Below are 20,267 nucleotides of genomic sequence, written 5' to 3' on the forward strand. Positions count from 1 at the left end.
ACCTGGATTCACTTAATGGCAAGCAAAGTAGATGATAATGTGAACAGGTGTGGCTCCTAAAATGTGAGGTACTGATACCTCTATCTGCAAAGGTTTGTGACTCAATATTTATTTGACACACAATAAGCTCTACCCACATGTACTATATCATACACATGAAGACTGTTACCACAGACCAATATGAATGAATAGAAATAATGATAGCTAATGCTAAATTTATGCAAATCTGGCATGGCTTCAGATCCTAGTCTTTAAACTGTGAGCAGTGATAAGAAGAAAAAGGTGACCTAGGCCTTCAATTTACAAATGGTTATAGCTCCTGCAAACAAGTTCAGTTCTATTCCATTCCTATCACTTTTTCAGCCTCGAGAATAATTTCTTTCTTCAGTTTTTTTTTTTTTTTTTTTTTTTTTTTTTTTTTTTTTAAAAATCAGCTTGGGTTCTTGAAGATGATCTGGTCAATCAAGTCCCCAGAAGCCTGAAAGGATAGTGCAAGCCTTGGTCAAAAAAGTCACTGTTGGAAGAGATTTCTCAGCAAAACTTCTGTCTGCAGATTGTCTACACATAAAAACAGATGGAAAGAGCAATCCCCTCTGACAGACCAGCCAGAGGGCCTGGCCACCTCTCCACATCATGGCTGACCAGAAGCCCTGCAACCAGGGCTGCCCAGTAAACCAGAAGCCCTGGTCTGTCAACAAAAGGTACCCAGAGCATCTACACAACTTTTGTGTCCACAATATATGGTGGAGAGCAGTGTTATACCTGAATTGTATAATGCTGCAGGTGCATGTGTTGGGTTTTGCTGACAAAGCCCCTTTGTATGGATATACACCCTAGTTCTTCTTGGCAAAAGCCCAGTTTTGCTGGGAAAAGCTTCTTGTGTCCAGGTAGTGCTGGTGTGCTAGAGGGAGGAGGTCTTCGACCGGCATGCCATGGTAGAACGCAGGCCTCTAATAAACAGTCTATTCACGCGTATCAGGGCAACTGTGTGCAGCGTTCCTGGCGCTGCTGCTGCAACCTGCTTCCTTGTGGAAAAATCCTTCCCGCCTCCAGGCATGAGCGTTTCACTAGGTACCCTCGCTTTGCACACGAACAAAGGAGGGCAGAAGGGGTAAGATGCCGTGTATCTATGGTTCCAAATCTCTGTGCTTATCCTACCTGTCGTATTTTAAAACTGGGTGTAGCAGTCCCTTCTTGCTAGGTCGGCCTGGGGCCTGCCCCCTTCCCTCATGCGCGGGGGGGGGGGGGGGGGGGGGCACGTATGCGACTTCTTCCTCACCCCAGGAAGTGCTCCCTGAGCCCTGTTTGCCTAACTGGCTGCGACGCGGCGAGCCGGCTCCACACGTGATGCAGTTCTTGGCTGCGGTGCAGCACGAGCTCTTCTGCGGGCAGCCCAGCTGGATCTACCCGCGGGGCTGGGCCGCTGGAGGCAGGCGCGTTCCCGCCGCGCTCGGCGGTGACGCCGCTGTCACCGCCCCCGCTGCAGGCGGGACCTCCGCAGCCGGCCGGCGCGGCGGGCCCCCTGGCGCTCGCTCCCCGCGAAGCCGACTGTGGGGGGGGGGGCGGGGCGCGGCGGGGCGGGGCCGCGCTGCCTTCTTTATGCGGCGGGAAGCGGGGGCTCGCAGTCGCCGCTCGGGAGTCGCTGAGGGAGGCGGGTGGGGAAGTCCCGGAGTCTCAACAGCAGCAGTAGGAGCAGCCGGCGGCGGACACGTGGCAGCCCCGCATTAGCGCCCCGAGCGAGAAGCGAACCCCGGCACCGCCGCCATGGGAAAGGGGGTGAGTGCGGGGCGGGCCCGGGGCGCGCTAGCCGGGCCCGGCCCGGCCCGCCTGCTGCCTCGTGGCTTTGTGTGGGCCCAGCGGCGCTGTGGGTCGCGCGCTCCAAGCCCGGCCGCGTGGCCCCGGGAGGAGGAGCGGGGGGCCCGACCTGGGCCAGCATCGCCGGTAGCTGCGGGAAGGAGCCGCACAGCAGGGCGGTCCTCTCCGGAGTCCGGCCTGGAGTGTCTGCGGCGGCCGGGCCAGGGCCGGCTGAAGCAGTGTCTGGGGGGAGCGTCAACACGAGCCGCTGCGAGGCCACGGCGAGCTCACGGGTAGTGCTGGCAGCGGGGCGGGCGTGGGGAAGGTGGGATTCCGATCGTATTGGGTCCCCGCCGGGCACACGGCGGGCGCTGCCTGGCGCGTTCGTGCTGGGGCAGGGGATCGGGCAGCCTGCGATGGCTGGATAACACGCTAGGGGGAGATGCCTTCCCTGCAGGAGGCGGGTTATGTTTAAGGGAGCCCTACACCTCTGTAGTTCCCTTCTTTGGAAGGCAGGAGCCCCTGCCAGGAGCGCAGAGGGAGGAGGTGCGGGGCTTTGAAACCTGTCTTTCCTTGAAGCCCTGCCACTGTATGGAATTTGTTCTGACGTGAGTAAAAGCTTCACGGACAACATGCGATGGGGTAACAATGCAGAAGCGATCGGAAAAATCTGGCGAGCGGATCCCTCTGTTAAAACCGAGTGTGCCGCCTCTGAGCGGGTTCTGCATAGCAACGTCTGGATCACTTTGAATTCTTCCCGCCTCCATTGGCTCTACAGCTAACAAATTAACTAAACTTTACCCGTTAGACCGGGTGAATGCCTGGTCCCGACTGACCGTCCCGGAGTCAGCATGGAAACAAACCGTACTTGGAAGAGTGGCCATTTAAATATCGTCCAGCTATTATAGAAGTACTTTGAAGTACGAGGCCCCACAGGAAGGTTTGCGTGGTAATCATAGGTACTGTTTGTTTAGCAATAGTAGCCAGAGCCGGTGATAAAAGGGGGAGGGGAGTAAGGTGTTCAGTACTGGGAAATAGTAATAGAGAGGGAGCTGTGCTAGTCTGTACACTATCAAAACAAAAGGCAGTCAAGTAGCACTTTAAAGACTAGCAAAATAGTTGATTAGGTGAGTTTTCGTGGGACAGACCTACTTTTTCAGACCATAGCCAGACCAGAACAGACTCAATATTTAAGACACAGAGAACCAAAAACAGTAAGCAAGGAGGACAAATCAGAAAAAAATGATCAAGGTGACCAAATCAGAGAGTGGAGGGGTGGGGGGGGAGGTCCAAGAATTAGATTAAGCCAAGTATGCAGACCAGCCCCTGTAGTGACTCAGAAAGTTCCCATCCGGGTTTAAACCACGTGTTAATGTGCCGAATTTGAATATAAAAGCCAGTACTGGGAAATGCTTTGCATCACACCAAACCTGCTAATTGCTGGCATGGTACAGTATAAAGAATGCTTTGTGTAGTTCTCCCATCTTGTGTAAGGGGCTATGTAAGCATTTTTTATTCTTTCAGCTTACCAGGTTGTAACTAGCAATGAAAAGAGCATCTTATGTGTGATTATTCATAATAAAAAAAAAAATCTGACTAAAAAAAGTAAGGTTGAGTGAAGCCAAGAAAGCAAAAGGCAAGACTTGAGGGACAGACAGAGAAGTACGTTGTGTCCTAAAGCCAGTCTAAAGGGGAGGGGGGAAAAAAAAAAACCTTTCCCCAGCTGATCATTTAGTCACGGTTTTAAAAATAAAAAGCAGTCTCTGTTTTTACCCTGTTTTATATGGTGTGCAGGTAACTGTGGGGTGGTGGAAAACTTTTTCTTTTTAGCTTCTTTAAACATTTCCTGAAAGGTTCTAAAATGATTCTGCCTGTTTGATGATTAATGTTAGCCTGTACCGCAGTCTCTTTTCACAGTGCTGTACATGCATTGACTGAGGTAGCATTGGCTTGATCAGTGCCATTTAGCAGTCACAATGTTGACATAAACACATGAATGGTGGGAGAGCCAAGAGAACACAGAACTCTGCAGACAATAATTAAAAAATATATTTTTCAGCGAAGTCCTCCTATTTAGTAGCCCAAAATACAGATTCTCCAATGCTGTCTTAGTCTGTTTAATTATTTACAGTAGTCCAAAAGGGCAATTGGCCATTCAAACCAAGTGTGGTTGCTGTACCTAGGTACGCTTCATGTACTGTATTATGTAAATTGTTTTTGTAAAGCTCCTGACTCAAACACATTATCAGTACATCCAATAAAAACTGTTCAGTGCTTTTATAACCCAAAGGCAAAAGTGACGGGTGGATTAAGGTGTTTAGAATGGTCTGGATTGTGTATTTACTGATAGGGACAACTGCTAGTTATTTTAATGTCTTGTATTCTATATAAGCACTTAACCTGTGTCACATTGCCTTTTAATGTGCGTAAAACGTCAGTTTGACCTAGTATGGAACTTTACAACAAAGGAGTGGGTGGGATTACTAATGGAAAATTTGAGACAGCAGAGTGTGTGTGTACTTAGTCAGAATGTGTGTATTATCTTGTGACTTTACAACATTGTTCTATTGAATGTGTCAAATCAGAGCTCCTTACAGAAAGGGATGTGAAATGGAACAGTTAGGAAAGACTGTAGTTTAGCCACTTGAATATTGTTCACCCATGTTTGCTTGGGTTGCCCAAACAGGAAGAGCTTTTCTTTTTTACCAGTCCGCTCATTGGAAGAGAGAACTGAGCTCCTTGTAACTACTATAATGGGGAAGGGAGGGGGTGTGAAAAGAAGCAGATGGAAACAGCCGCCCTGCTTATGTGCTAGTGAGGGAGGAGTGATCTGATGACTGTCTGCTTAGCCAAATACTACAGCTGTCCTGGAGCTCAGTTCCTCTTCCCCTCAGTCCTCTCTCCTCATGACACAGAATTGTGAAGAGCAGAGAGAGGCAATTTTCAGGCAAAAGGATAGGAAAAACAGACTCATTTTCTGTATTAAACCTAAGGATTAGCAGCAGCTTACTGTAGTACTTCCCTCCTTTTCCTTTTATTAAATTGGTAGTAGGAAAGGGTACCACTTCACCTCTGGAAGTGGACTCAGAATTGAAGCCCACTAAGCCCTGGCAAGACGACTTCTTGTTAGGAAAAAAAGCAAAGTTTGGGGTCAGACCAGCTGAGAAGGGATTCAGGTTAAAATGTCCAATAGCTGTATGCACTGGACTTTCTGTTGGAGTAACAGCTCATTTCCCTTTCATTGTTTCACTTCTAGCTTGTACGGTATGGTTGAATGGCAGAGTGGCAGAACTCCTCTCCCCACCCCCAAGGTTAGCTGATAGGGATCTCTGTTTTCAGAGCATTGTAGGAGAGAACAGCAATCTTTCAAAAGCAGTTAATAATTTGTGGGTGCCCTTAAAAAGGTACTGACCATCAGAGAGTATTCTGCACTTCCCAGAAATCAGGCCCCGTAAAGTACTAAGTCGGGCCCCTAAAATCACTTAGTGCTTTCTCAAAAGTTGGTGACCATGTTGATATCCCTTTTGCTGTATCTGCTAGTCCCTTCATGGCTAGTAGTGTCTTCTATATTGTCTTGACCCCTGGAGCCCATTGGTGTTGTCATACAACAGGAGGAAACCATGCTTCACCATAAGGCAGCCCAACCAATCAGGAAGTACTGTTCAGTCATGAGTTTTCTGGATTTCAGAAGCCAGCTCTGCTGATGTTCCTGACGAAAATAAGTCGCTCAAACACACAAAGTTATCTAGCATTTGTTGCCCTCTTGTTCCATGAAGGGGCCAGTCTTTGAACAGAGGTAGTTTTAAGTGTGGCTTGCATGCACTTACTACTTTTCATAAAGGCGATGGAGAAGGTGAGTGTTGGACTGAAAAATGTCTGTTCATTGTGCCCTACTGGGGTGTAAAGAGTATACCTAAGGTCTCACTAGCCATTCAGTGAAACTTCTGTGGCAGTGTGCTAGTTGCTCAGAACAGTGGCTTTCAACCTTTCCAGACTACTGTACTCTGTACTCTCTTCAGGAGCCTGATTTGTCTTGCATGCCTCCAAGTTTCACCTTGCTTAAAAAACGACTTGCTTATGCAATCAGACATAAAAATGCACAAGTGTCACAACACAGTATTGCTAAAAGAAAGCTTACTCTCTCATTTTTACCATATAAGCATCAATTGGAATATAAATGTTGAACTTATTTATACTGTTCTCTATATTATACATGAAATACAAGTCATTGTGTGAAATTGTAGTTTGTACTGACTTTGCTAGTGCTTTTTATGCAGCCTGTTCTAAAACTAGGCAAGTGTCTATGAATTGATGCACCCCTGCAAGACAACTGAGTTGCTCCCAGGAGTGCATGTACGTCTGGTTGAGAACCGCTGCTTCCAATTTTACTGTGCAACATGCTTATGCTGAAGCTGAAAGCTGAGCACTCAAACTTAGGGTGTTTTAAGAGGGAAGAAAGAGAGAGGCTAGCTATAGCATTTCCTGAATCAATGACAAAATCTGTTTCTCTGGGGAGGTGGTCCTTGCTCATGACTCACCTGGAGAACCTAATTACTCTGTTGGGGTAGCAAATGCTGGTGAAGTAAATACCAGCAGGTTTCTAGTGATTGTGTTTTGTTTTGTTTTGTTTTTATTTGCTCTGTCACGGATCACTTCCATGTACAGTGAGACTTTACAGAGTGGCACACCTGAATGCCTCTTCCATTTGGTTTTCTGCCTGCCAGTAATATTGCTTTTGTTATTTAAAGTGTTTACCATAACCTGATCTGCTAGGCTTCCTATTCTCCTTTATTTGGGAGACAGCATAGTCGCAGATCTGGGCTCTCTAAACTTTGGCTAAGAAGCTCTGTGTGCACCACAGGAAAGCAGAGAAGTGACCTAGTCTTACATCCAGTTTTCTTTTGTAGCTCTTTGCTGCTCATTGTCATTTTTGATGATAGTTTTTGTCAAGGTCCAGGCTGCAAAGAAACATTTATCACAGTGTGAGAAAAGGTAAATGAGATTTCAGTCTGTTCAAAAGCATCTGGCAGTCTAGATTATGCCTGCAATCTGCCAATTGCCTACCCCTTGGCCAAATGAAATACCTGAGGTGTTTGGTGTTTCCTTAGGACACCATCCCTAGACCTGGCAAGTGCCACAATTGAATTTGAGGAGTAAGGTGTAGGTCTTGGGCTGTCTCATCTGCAGGTTTGAGGTAGATCTGCAAGCAAAAAACCAGAGAGCCATTTGTTGTACCTTCAGGTTGCAGCTGCTGCAGAGAAGAGTTGGGGGAATGAAAATGGAAAATTTCAAGATTGGAGACAAGCTCCTCATTTCCTTTTTTTCTTGGCAAGCTAGTGTGACACAAGCCCCACATTTAAAAGAGCCTGTCATGCCAGAACAAAGGAGCAGTGACTATAAAAGGAAAGGGATTGTGATTTGACTTTGATCAATAAGGGTCACATTATTCTTTGTTGCTTCTGAATTTTGTGAAACAATGCACAGCAGTCCACACCTTCACTGCTATTGTTTGGTATGTTTTCTGAGAGTGTGGGGTACTAGTAATTTGTATTTCTCCTAATGTTATAGGCTTATGCATTTCTTATGGCAACTTTGATTCTTCATTTAAATACAACGAACTTGACTTTTTTCATCTCTCATCTTTCCCCTGCTATGGCTTGTGAATGTTTGCCGCAGTCATGCATGAGGAAAACATTGCACCTGTTTGCCTGAGTCCATCTTTGTGTGTTCCTTGCAATCATAAGCACTAGAAACTTTTGAGAAATGACAACTTTAGTATCTGCCATTCTTGTTGAATTTTGTAGGAACCCTGGGTGCTCACCACATCCAAAAATTAAGCAAATTTCAATGCTGCCTTAACTTCTACAGAAACTAGTAGCTTAGGTTTCCCCTCTCCTTCATACTGTGGCAATTCCTAACTAGGTTATTGCAGTAAAAAATAGCTGTGTTTACAATTAGTTGTGGAAACTGCCTTGATGCTGTACTTTTTAAGTTCAGGGTGAGAGTGTAACAGTGTCCATCCATGCTTAGGCTGAGAATCTCAGTACTGCAACAAAATGTTAGTTTTTAATAAATGATAGCATAGAAATGGGAAATGAGTCGGACAACAGCATGAGCTCTGAATTATGCTTTTAATATAGACTGCTAGATTCACTTGGCTTTTTAATGTGTAGACCTTGCCATGACCACTCAATATACTTTACTGAAACAGGAAACTGGGCAGTGGGTGTGGTTCAAAGTGCTCTTGTTTCCAATATGACTTCAGGTTTTTTTTTTTTGCTGGGGGTTGGGAGAGGAATAAAAGGCTAAAATGAACAAATTAACATCCAGCTACTTTCTGAACAGGCAAAAGTATTAGGGAGTAATATGAAGCAGATGGCTTTTACCTAGTACTGTGCACCCCTTCCTGCATGTACATTTGGAACTCAACGCTTGCTTTTGAAACTTAAGGAAGATGATATGTACACTGCATACAGCATGGGTTGAATTTCAGTACCAGTTCATAATTTAAAGTCAAATAGTTCTGTTAGAATGGAATACATCGAAAATACAGTAAGATCCCAGAGTATGCAAACCCATAGTACAAGACCCCGCTCTTACGTAGCTGACCCCGATTTCCTACAGTAAACCCTGGAAATGCGTAGTATTTGGTTTTGCTTAACTTGCTCCTCCCCAGCCTTGGCTGAAACCCCACGCCCCACCCCAGCCGTGCCTGGCCATGGCTCTGGCTCAGCCCCTCACCACCCATGCAGAGCTCCTGCTTACACAGCCCCGCCCCCCCCACTCTAGCTCACCAGCCCTCAGGTGTGACTCTGGCTCAACTTCCCAGGCCCTGGTTCAAACCCCCTGCTGGCTCACTCCCCACCCCCAGCTCTGGTTCTGGTTCCAGCTCACCACCCCTCACACACAGCTCCAGCTCAAACTCCCCCTTTCCCTGCCCTGGTTCAGACCTCCTGTGTACGGCTCCAGTTCAGTGCACACACACACCCTGGTTCAAATCCCCTGTGTACAGCCCCAGTCCAAAACTCCCTGTGGCCCAGCTCACCACACTGTGAAGGGTTCTGGCTTGCGCCCCGCCCCCCCCCCCCCCCCACCCACACACACACGCAGCTCCAGCATAATTCCACCCCTCATGCCCCAGCAGCCCTAACCCACCCCAGACTTAGGCCCACCCCAGGACTTGTATTTCTGCTGCTTCCCCGGCTTGCAGAACGTGTGTTCCGCCGGAGAACAAGTTGGACCTCCACTTAATGCAAAATCCAGGTTCTGTGATGGTGTGTGGAACAGAACCCTGGCACAACTTGGGGATCTGCTATACCTTTCAAGTTGGTGTGTAGCAGGTTCTTGGAATGTCAGTTCTTCTTCGAGTGGTCCCCGTGGGTGCTCCACAATAGATCTCGGGCTCGCCCGGCGCCGCAGATCGGAAATCTTCCAGCAGTTTCTCCTGGATCGTGCATGCGCCGGCGCGCGCTGCCGCCCTGCGCGCCCCCGGCCGCGTGCATGATCCAGTCCCCGCCAGTTCCTTCTCAACCGCCATCGGCTGCAGATGGAATCCACTCAGGCTAAGGCCAGAGTCGGATTACTTAGTGGGTTTTTTTCCATGTGTAATTTGTTTTTCGGTTATTAAACAAAAAAAAAAAAAGCCTTCTCCGTTTCTCCAACCGATGTCACCACGGCTTGGGCCACCTTCACCATTTTCTGGGATTGGATTCCCCTGGAGTACTGTCACAAGCCAGTTTCACCTCTGTCGGTGTCGCCGCAGAGGTCTCGCTCTCCCAGACATCGGGGGTACACACCCCGTGAGTGGTCCGGGTCTCAATCTCCAGACCCTTGCCATGCTGCCATAGTCGTCCCTATCAGTCTGGACACAGACAAACCACAGGCCTGCACCCAGGGGCAGGTCCCCACCCCGGCCGCTCAGTACCCGCCATGGGCGCTCCCGACTGGGGACGGAAACACAGTTGTCTCAAGGGGAGTTAAATTTAGAACCCCAAGACTTTCCTTCACAATCCTCTGGCGAGCAAGTGTGTCATCACCTACGGGAACCTGAGGGTTCAAGGGAGGTTTACCTTAGTGGTTCCTCCTCATCCTCCCCAGACGAGGCCATGGCCCCCGGGGATGTCTCTCCCTGGGATGACTTTAAACAGTTTCAGGAGCTGTTTTAAAGGGTGGCTTTCACACATGACATTTAAACGGCAGAGGTGCAGGAGAAACATCACAAACTCCTGAAAAATCTGAGACCCCCCGGCTTCATCCAAAATTGCTATTCCGCTGGACGAAGCCATTCTGGAGTCAGCCATTACTATATGGCAGACTCCGGCCTCTGTTCCGCCTATGAATGGGAGAGCGGATAAGAAATACTTCGTCCCGGCAGAGGGCATGAAGTTCCTCTTCAATCACCCACAACCAAATTCTTTGGTGGTTGGGTCGTCCCAGCAGAGGTCAAAGGCTTCTCAGTACAAATCGGGGGATCAGACAAAGATGATAAGAAGCTAGAGCTGTTGGGCAGGAAGGTATATTCCTCTCCTATCCTGCTATTGAGAGTGGCAAATTATGGGCACACCTAGCAAACCATAATTTTGATAATTACTCCAGGCTTACTCCCCTCATGGATTCACTCCCGGAAGACAAAAAGCCGGTGTTAAAGGCGATTGTTCAAGAGGGCTACGCAGCATCGCAGACGGGAGTCCAGATTGCCCTGGACGCGGCGGACACGGCGGTACGCTCAACGGCTACAGCCGTGGTCATGCGTAGAGAATCCTGGCCCCAGACGTCGAGTATCTCGAGGGACCTAGAGGCGAAGATCGTGGACCTTCCCTTTGATACACAAAAGCTGTTTTGCAGACTCAGCCGACTCAGTCCCTCACTCCAGTAAGGACTCGAGAGCTACACTTAGAAGCTCGGGCATTTATGCTCCCCCATACAGGAGGGAAAAATTTTATCCTCAGCAAAGATGCTACGCTTACAACCACAGCGAGCTCAATCTCAACGGGGCTACGGCCATGGGCGCTATCAATAGCGGCAACAGTACAGAACCCCCTAGGCGACGTTCTCAACAAAGCCGTACACCCTCGGGTCAGGCCTTAAAGGCAACAAGTTTGATGGGTATGTCGGGAGCTGCACTATCAATACCCTCGCTCAATGCCACTCTCATCTCATGTTCCATCATCGCCTCAGACCGTTCCACTCCCAATGGCAAAAGATCACCACAGACACATGGGTGCTGGAGATCATAGCCATGGTTACGCGATCCCCTGCCAGTCGCTTCCACCGACGAAGCCTCCCACCAGGCCTCACCTCAGGGGCGCTGCCACGAGGCGAGGCTCAAGCAGAAGGTGACCCATCTTATGTTCACAAGTGCGGTGGAAAGAGTGCCGGAATAATTCCAGGGGAAGGTTGTTATTCACGCTACTTCCTATCGGAGAAGAAAACGGGACACCGGAGGCCCATCTTAGATCTTCGGGGTCTCAACCGTTACTTGCGCAAGCAACGGTTTCGGATGACCACGGTTGCCTTGATACTCATGGCACTGGACGATGGAGACTGGGTTGCAGCACTCAACTTACGAGATGCTTACTTTCATATAACAATCCACCCGGCACACAGATGCTTCCTCCGCTTCACGGTCGGCCAGGAGCGCTTCCAGCACAGGGTTCTTCCATTTGGCCTCTCTTCGGCCCCCAGAGTCTTACCAAACCCTGGCAGTGGTGTCAGCCTACCTGCACAGACGGGGTATTTATTTTTCCCATATCTGGGCGACTGCCTGCTAAAAGGGACCTCGAAGGCAAAGGTCTCACTCATGATATGCATCACAGCGGGCATGTTTCTTCGCTGGGCCTAGTCATCAACCTCACAAAGTCAAAGTCCGAACCCACACAACATATAGAGTTCATAGGGGCACGCATAAACTCTATCACAGCAAGGGTGTACCTACCCGACACCCACTTCCGCGCAATCAGTTCGCTGGTGCAAGTCATTACATACTGCCCCTCGGTGCCGATCTTACCGTGCCTACAGCTGCTGGGCCATATGGCGGCAGCGACGTTTGTGGTACAGAATGCCAGGTTGCACATGTCAAGCCCGTAGCATTGGCTGGCGAGCGTTTACAAACCGGCATCCCACACTGTCCACGGGGTGGTGTCGCCCGCAACAGAGGTGCGCAGATCCCTGGTGTGGTGGGAAAACCCTGAAAATCTGCTAGTGGGGGTGCCTTTTCACCAACCACAAATTTCTATTTTTCTTACTACCGACGCCTCCCACATGGGATGGGGAGCGCACATCGGCGACAAGGTAATGCAAGGGCTATGGTCCCCTGCGGAACAGACACTGCACATATCCATACTGGAGCTCAGAGCAGTGTTCAACACCTGCAAACATTTTCGAGATTACCTGCATGGCAAAGTAGTCGGGATTCAATACTGACAATACCTCCACTATGGTCTACATCAGTTGATAAGGAGGAGCACGATCCCGTGCCCTATGTGCGGAAGCACTCAGATTGTGGAATTGGTGCATCGCCAACAACATAACGTTGAAAGCCTCGTACTTGCCGGGCGCGCACAACGTGAATGCAGACCAGCTAAGCAGGCGCTTCGCAATCACGCACAAATGGCAGATCCGCTCCGATCTGCTACAGCGCACTTTTCGTACATGGGGGTTTCCCCAGATCAATCTGTTTGCCACCCAGTACAAAAAAAAAAAAAGTGTACCCAGCACTGCTCCAGAGCAGGAGTGGGGCGGGGGTCCCTGGGGGACGCATTCATGTTTTTCATGGAAGGGCTCCCTACTTTATGCGTTTCCCCCGCAGTGCTTGTCCGCAAGGTCTTGCACAAAGCCAGAAGGGAGAGAGCTCGCACGATACTCATAGTCCCACTTGGGATCGGCAGCAATGGTTTCCCTTGCTTCTGAGCATGTCGGACTGCCCACCGCTCCCTCTACCGGTGGCGCCGGACTTTCTCCCGTGGGCTCAAGTGTTCATAGTGCACCTGCACCCTTAAGGTCTGCACCTACAAGCATGGCTAATCCATGGGTCAGCTCCTTAAAGAGCACATGTACGGAGGGAGCACAACAAGTCCTGGAATGTAGCCGAAGGACCTCCACCAGGAGGACTTACAAGCACAAATGGACTCGTTTCACAGCCTGGTGTTCCGCCAAGCAGTTAGCTCCCCTTGGCTTTCCTACACCTGTAATATTAGAATACTTATTGGACCTCAAGAGAGGCAGGCTTTCTCTATCCTCACTAAAGGTCCACCTCGCCGCTATATCAGCCTTTTCGGCATACAGAGGAAGGGCCCATGGTATTCGCCCATCCTATCGTTACCAAGTTCTTGAAGGGGCTGGTAAACCTGTACCCGCCCTCGGAAACCGCTTCCACCATCGTGGAATTTGGGCTTGGTGCTCAGCACGCTATCGGGTCCACCTTTTGAACCATTAGCCACAGTTCCCATACGTCTCCTTATGATAAAAACAACCTTCCTCCTTGCAACTATGTCAGCCAGCAGGGTGAGTGAGCTCGCGGCAGTGATGGCAACGCTGCACTGCACAGTATTCTCAAAGGAGGCGGTAACCTTAAGGCTGCACCCAGCCTTTGTTCCAAAAAGTCTCTCCGGAGTCCAATCTTAACGAGCCAATAGTTTTACCCTCGTTTTACCCGAAGCCTCACAGCTCCGGCAAGGGGGCACGCCTGCATCTCCTAAATGTGAGGAGGGCTTTGGCCTTCTACACAGACAGAACTAAGTCCTTCTGGAAAACGGACAGGCTTCTAGTCTCTCTTGCTCCTGGGTCAAAAGGAGAAGGTCTCTCTTCCCAGAGAATCTCAAAGCACATTGTGGCCTGTATAACAATGTGCTTCGAACTTCGAAAGACTCCTTTGCTGGCCCCGCCCAGGGCTCACTCCACCAGGGCGGTGGCGGCGTCAACAGCCTTATTCAAGGGCATCGCGTTAACAGACATCTGTAGAGCGGCGACCTGGTCGTCCTATGACACCTTCGCCAAGCATTATGCCCTGTGTTGGGTATTCTGAGAGGATACCCGTCTGTCGACAGCAGTCCTCTCGGGGGCAAGCTGCACATAAACCGGTTACCCACCTCCTTACTTGGGTTACTGCTGGGTAGTCACCTCTCGTGGAGCACCCACGGGGACCACTCAAAGAAGAAAGAGAAGTTACTCGCCTGTAGTAACGATGGTTCTTCGAGATGTGTCCCCGTGGGTGCTCCACCACCCGCCCATCCTCCCCGCTTCGGATCTCTGTCTAGTGTTTTTCAGGAGCATCCGAGGTGGTTGGTCAAGGAACTGGTGGGGACCAGATCGTGTACGCGGCCGGGGGTGCGCAGGGGGGCGGCGCGAGCTGGCGCATGCGCGATCCAGGAGAAACTGCCGGAAGATTTCTGATCTGCAGCGCCGGGCAAGCCCGACACCTATTGTGGAGCACCCACAGGGACACATCTCGAAGAACCATCGTTACTACAGGTGCGTAACTTCTGTTTACACACACAAAAGTTCAGTGCTGTCCTAAGCATTGCTTTCACCTTTCTTTTTTTTTTTTTTTTTTCTTTTTAAAAAAAAAAAAAGTGGATTCAGTATGGTGAAGAAAATGCCAAGAATGCTGAGGCTCTTTAGGTGTACTTCATTCTTTGCAGATAAAAGAGGAGGCAAAGGACAAGTTCCACTCCATTCATTTAAAAATAGCCTGCGGGGTTCTTTTGACTGCTGCACAGCTCTCCTGTGGCTGCATGCAGAGGTATGAAGAACCTAAATGTCCTCCAGTGACCAAGGGTATGTGGTGCTTTATGGAATCTCTTCTGTCAGCTTGGGCAATGAAAAGAGACTGCTTGGTTTCACTTTTTAGTTTATGGTAAGATTCTCTTTCAGCCTACCATGTAATTAAGTGTTTTGGGGGTTTTTTTTCCCCACCTTTTTCATTTGTAAACTCATTTTAAAAGATTCAGGCCCCCCCCCCCCCCCCCTCTGGAAATCACAGACATAGGCTGCAGACCAACCACGGGTTCACGGACCGTAGGTTGAAACAACTGGTATAAATAAATACTTCTCTTCATCCTAAGTTTTATGGAAGGTCATGATTATTTTTTGAATATTGCACCCTCTTGACAGATTCTTGGCATGTATTACCCTGATTTACCAGTAATCCTGTTTCTGATGAGAAGTACATGCACAGCCTAGTGAAAGAGGTTATTGTGTTAGTTTTATCATCATCCATTTCTCCTATTTAGAGGGAGGGATAGCTCAGTGGTTTGAGCATTGGCCTGCTAAACCCAGGGTTGTGAACTCAATACTTGAGGGGGCCATTTAGGGATCTGGGGCAAATAGCTTTAAAAGAAAGGGTGAGGAGGCTGGTGCTTGGCCCTGCCAAGAGGGCAGGGGATTGGACTCAATGACCTCTTGAGGTGCCTTCCAGTCCTACAAGATGTGTATCTCCTTTTTTTAAATAAATAGCCGTTATAGCTTAAGCTTTTATCCAAGCCTATCATTTTAATTGTGGTGGAAAATGTAACATGGGGAAAATGTCGCTGATTGCTAGGTGTTACGCAAAAGCAGGGGAGAAGAGCTGTGTCACTTGAGGTTTGTGCAAGTCTGGAAACTTACCTTTGCGATGGGTGGAGCGGATCATTTGCATTTCATGGTCCCACTGCAATAGGCAGGGACACAAAGTGCCTAAGGCTCTTAGTGCCTGGTAGAGAAATTCACTGTCTTTGATTTACAGATGCTTTTACTTCTTAATTGTCCTTGTACTTTTCCCTTGTCTCTTGATCGCCATAGGCCTTTGCATGAAAACAACTTCTGTTACTTAGGCACTTGTCCAGTGCTGCTTATTACCCTCCACAACCTGAACTAAGCATCAAAGATAAGGATTTCATGTAGCTGTCCTGTGTAATTCAGGGGAATAAGAGATGTCTGAAAATAGACTTATATTATTATTTTTATAAGCATTATTTATAAAAATTATTATAAACACAATTAGTTTGTTCCATAAGGCATAAGCAGTTCTAAGTGGGTGGATATTTTGTAATAACTCTGGAAAATACATATGCTTTAAAAAAAATTCTGCTCATATGCCAAAATATTAACAGAATCTGCTCTTCAGAATAAATCCAGTCTTCAAAAATAATTTGCACTATATTTTGACATGTTCCCAAACAACAAGTATGCAAGTGTCTTGAAAGTAACTCTTGCCAGCTCTGCTTCATTATCCCTTTCAATGAACATGAGAAACAAAACAGTTGGCACCTGAGAGAATTTTGTATGCTGTCTGGAGTTGGTTTCTTGGCATGTGGGTCACTTGAGTTAGATTGGGGCTCAGACCTGGAAACTCGTTAGTGAATAGTGTGTAGCTTGCTGTTTGTCTAGTAACTTAAGAGAGCCCTTATGCAATTCCTGGCAGAAATCAGTGCACTGTAGGGATGTTATTGAGCTGACTAGTCTTTTTACCAGCGTGTTTATAAGAAAATAGTGTAACATTAAAGTTAAGAAGCTGTAAGACATGACGTTCTCTGCACAGGGCATATAGTATTCATGTACACTGCTCAAGTCGTTAAATATCAGCCATTTCTTAAAACGCTTCATTCTTCTCAGACTGGACGTGACAAGTATGAGCCTACTGCTACATCAGAACATGGTGCCGGGAAGAAAAAGGGGAAGAAGGAGAAAAAGAAGGATATGGATGAACTGAAAAAAGAAGTCTCACTGGTAAGAAAGTGAGGAAAGGTAAAAATAGGTCGCTTTCTAATAACCTGCACTGCCTTGAAAACACCCTGTCTTTAAGTCCCTGCCTTTAAAAATCTGATATTTTTCCAGAGACTAAAGGTGCCTAGTGAGCTTTTTCCATTCAGTCCTAGTATAAATGAATACCTAGAGTACGTGCAGCTCGAGTAGAAGTACAGTCTTCCCCATGTTGTCCTGCCATTGTAACGCTGACCCACTGTAGAGCATGTGCATTTCTTTAGCCAGTGAGTTTGGCTAGGCTTAACATTGGCCTCTGCAGAGACTGTCAGCAGTGGAGGATCTATATTTCACCAAGTTCTGCTTTAGATCTTGTTTCCTTGCTGTGATGTACCACGTGGAAACAGTTGTATTTGCTCTTCACCCATTGTAAGCTTCCTGTACATGTCAGGAAGGGATGGCTTAGCAAGTCTTCTATATGTCTCTTCCCTCACTTTTTTTTTTTTTTTAAACAAAAACAAACAAGCCTTCTGGTATGCAGACCACTTTCAGGGTAGTCTTTTACAATCGTCATTAGAAATTCAGCCATCTCTTGAATGGAGCATGACAGCCTTCTTGCAATGTTGCCTGGAATAAAGCTGCTCTGAATAGTGTTAGGCAGGGTGAGTTACAACTTTTGGAACCTTCTCAGTTTTAACTCCCCTTCCTTGCCAATGAAACCTCCATCTTATGAAGCTGTTATTGGCAAGGGAATGGAAAGTATCAAGCCAGTAGCCTCTGCTTGCTGTTATGCATGAACTGTTGTTATACAATCACATTTCAATGCCTCTTCTGTTTCCTTCAGGATGATCATAAACTCTCCCTTGATGAACTTCATCGTAAATATGGAACAGACTTGAGTAGGGTAGGTAAATTTTTCGAATCCCATTTGTTAACTTTTTTTAAAAAGAAAACGATCCACCAACAGAGGTCTGGGTGCTGTCAAATTTGTTTGCCCACTCTTCCCATTAATTTCCTGGCTTCTGAGAGGGTCAGTGCACTAACAATTTTAGCACTAGAGTTTATAAGTCTTTCTCTCCTTCTTCACTTTATACTGACTGGCTTAGATGTTTTAGTAACTGTTTGTGAACAATGTTGGAATGTATTCATCTGACTCATGTAAGTATTCCAGAGTCAGTCTGGTTCTTAAGATTTGTCTTAGAAGCTTATGGTATAGTGCTGTGTTCTCTTGCCCGTGAATTTGTCTGGTAATCATGTGCTATAAATCAGGATGTGGCCACAGTGGTAACACTCACCATCAGTCGTTATTATGTTAGTTATGTATCAAAGGACTCTGGAATCTTAGACAAGAGGCAAGGCTCCCTCTGCCTCTTCCCCCGCCCCCAATCTCCACACCACTTGAGTTATTGTACTTGGTAGGTCAAGGGGACAGAGCATTTTGAAATGCTCCTTAAAATAAGACTTAGTGTCCTGATAGCTTGTACAACAATGTTCCTACTGGCCTAAAAAAGGGACTTCTCAGTAAGAGAAACTGACTGTACAGTGCACCCATGACCTAGACCCTATTTTTCTTAATATTTCAGGCAAAAAAAGTCTCGTAGAATTTTTTTTTAAACATCACTCATCTTCCACTTGATGGAGAGTCCCCCTCCTACACCCCTCTAGACTTGTAGAAACATGTAAAATGTGCTAGCATGCGAAGATTAATAGCACATAAATTTACTTGGCCAGTGCTTTTGGGCAGGATACAGTACTAGTGGGTTGGTGCTGATTAATAGATAGCTGTTTCCTGCAACATTTGAGGCAGGAAGACGGCTCTCTAAATTTTGGGTCTTGTAGCACAGTAGGGTGACAAACTTAATTCTTCTCATACAAGTAAAGTTCTTTTGTTTTTGGCTTTTTTTTTTTTTTTTCCCCTTCTAAAACTTGACTTTTGGAATGGCTGAAGTCAAAATTGCCTTTTCTCTAGCTGTCTTGAAATTTTGCTTGTATCATAAATTCAGACTGTCTATGGACTGTTCTCACAGGATGGGGGTAATAGCTTCTACAGTTGTGGCCTCCTCACCCCTTTGTGGGACCCTCTGAAGGCCCATCGTTATTGTGAACTCCTATACCGTTGACTGCACTTGACCAGATTGTACCTTCATCTGTGAGCTAGAGATGGAAATTAACTTGTGAGGCGCGGGTTTGTTTTTTTGTTTTTTTTTTAATTTGTGCCTCAAACTTTTGTGGTCTCATGGTGTGACTTTCCTGCAGTGTTAAAGCTGAGTTGTCTTTTCAACCTTCTCTCTAGGGTTTGACAGCTGCTCGTGCTGCCGAGATTTTGGCTCGGGATGGCCCAAACGCCCTGACGCCACCCCCTACCACTCCTGAATGGGTAAAATTCTGCCGACAGCTATTTGGTGGATTTTCTCTCCTCTTGTGGATTGGTGCTGTTCTTTGTTTCCTGGCTTACGGTATCCAGGCTGCAACAGAGGAGGAGCCAAATAATGATAATGTGAGTATTTATGCACTAGGCTCATCTGCATAGAGCTATACATTGTTTTGCATCTAAACCTGCAGTCCAAGAACTTTTTTGTGAAAGGTAGTACTTCCATAACTAGACTGAGTCACTCAAGTTGAGGTCTAGTGCCTCTACATAACTGTCTTCAGCAGCTGCATTCCAGCCCACTCATCTGTTTGTTGTTTCTCTGAACATAAAATTGACTGTAGCTCTGGGGGGGGTGGGGGGGAGTGTGTGTGCGCGTGCATGTGTGTGTGCATGCTGTGCAAAGACTGCAGGTGGCTGTGCAGTTTTACTGTAAGCCTATTTGGATTTGATAAACCCTTCAGTCACACTCTGCTTTCAATTGGCTTTTTGCTCATTACAGTTGTATCTGGGTGTAGTGTTGGCTGCTGTCGTTATCATAACTGGCTGCTTCTCTTACTACCAAGAAGCAAAAAGTTCTAAGATCATGGAATCTTTCAAAAACATGGTGCCTCAGGTATGTAATGTTTTGACCCCCTCTTGGTTGATGAAGTTTGAGCTAGCTTAGGATCATTAACCAGATTAAAATCTTACTGCCCCTTCCAAAGGCATGACTGGATCTAGGGAGTATCAGCTAGTTTATAGGAAACATGATTTCCTTTAATTCCAAGCTGTCATATGGGTCTCAAGTAACAGTGGGAGTTACACAGTGCATAATAGCAAATGCCTGTTGTCATGCCTGCTGGGTGAGTAACATCAGTTATTGGTGTCCAGTAAAGCACTTGCCTGCAATGTCTTAGTATATTAGAGGATTTCTGTTGGCCTGATTTATAAAGCACTTAAATTTAGCTGTGAGTAGATTAAAAAAGTCCACATTGTGCACAACTTCCTTAGGGCCTATCACTGTGTCAGTAAGGCGCTTTTAATGGACAGGAAAACTAAACCATCAGTTTTCTTCAAATTCATTCCTATTTGTGAGAGGTTGACTTGCCAACATAAGAGGACACCTTTTAGGATTCTGGTTTCTAAAAATATCTTTTTTTAATAAATAAATAAATAAATAAATAAAGACCCTCTGATCCCTGGAAGTCTTTTGTGAGTTATGTTTAAAGTAGTGTATTTATTATTTTATAGCAAGCCCTCGTGATCAGAAATGGTGAAAAGATGAGCATAAATGCGGAAGGTGTTGTAGTTGGAGATCTGGTGGAGGTGAAAGGAGGAGACCGAATTCCAGCTGATCTTCGTATCATAAGTGCTCATGGCTGTAAGGTGGGTGCATTACTGAATGCCTCTGATACCATACTAAATGAGTCATTTTTCTAACGAAAAC

The 20,267-nt window shown here is 47.0% G+C and overlaps 1 protein-coding gene across 1 annotated transcript in view; it reads left to right on the top strand.

Moving 5' to 3' along the window:
- The first annotated feature begins 1,619 nt into the window (after window positions 1-1,619).
- Window positions 1,620-20,267, top strand: part of ATP1A1 (ATPase Na+/K+ transporting subunit alpha 1) — a 38,501-nt gene continuing 19,853 nt past the window's right edge. The window contains exons 1-6 of the mRNA XM_075000562.1: window positions 1,620-1,776; window positions 16,384-16,497; window positions 17,315-17,374; window positions 18,764-18,967; window positions 19,341-19,454; window positions 20,072-20,206. Of these exons, the coding sequence (XP_074856663.1) occupies window positions 1,765-1,776; window positions 16,384-16,497; window positions 17,315-17,374; window positions 18,764-18,967; window positions 19,341-19,454; window positions 20,072-20,206 (639 nt within the window). The 5' untranslated portion in view covers window positions 1,620-1,764. The remainder of the gene's footprint in view (window positions 1,777-16,383; window positions 16,498-17,314; window positions 17,375-18,763; window positions 18,968-19,340; window positions 19,455-20,071; window positions 20,207-20,267) is intronic.

The sequence above is a fragment of the Carettochelys insculpta genome, chromosome 1 (assembly GCF_033958435.1).
Source record: "Carettochelys insculpta isolate YL-2023 chromosome 1, ASM3395843v1, whole genome shotgun sequence".
NCBI lineage: Eukaryota > Metazoa > Chordata > Testudines > Carettochelyidae > Carettochelys > Carettochelys insculpta.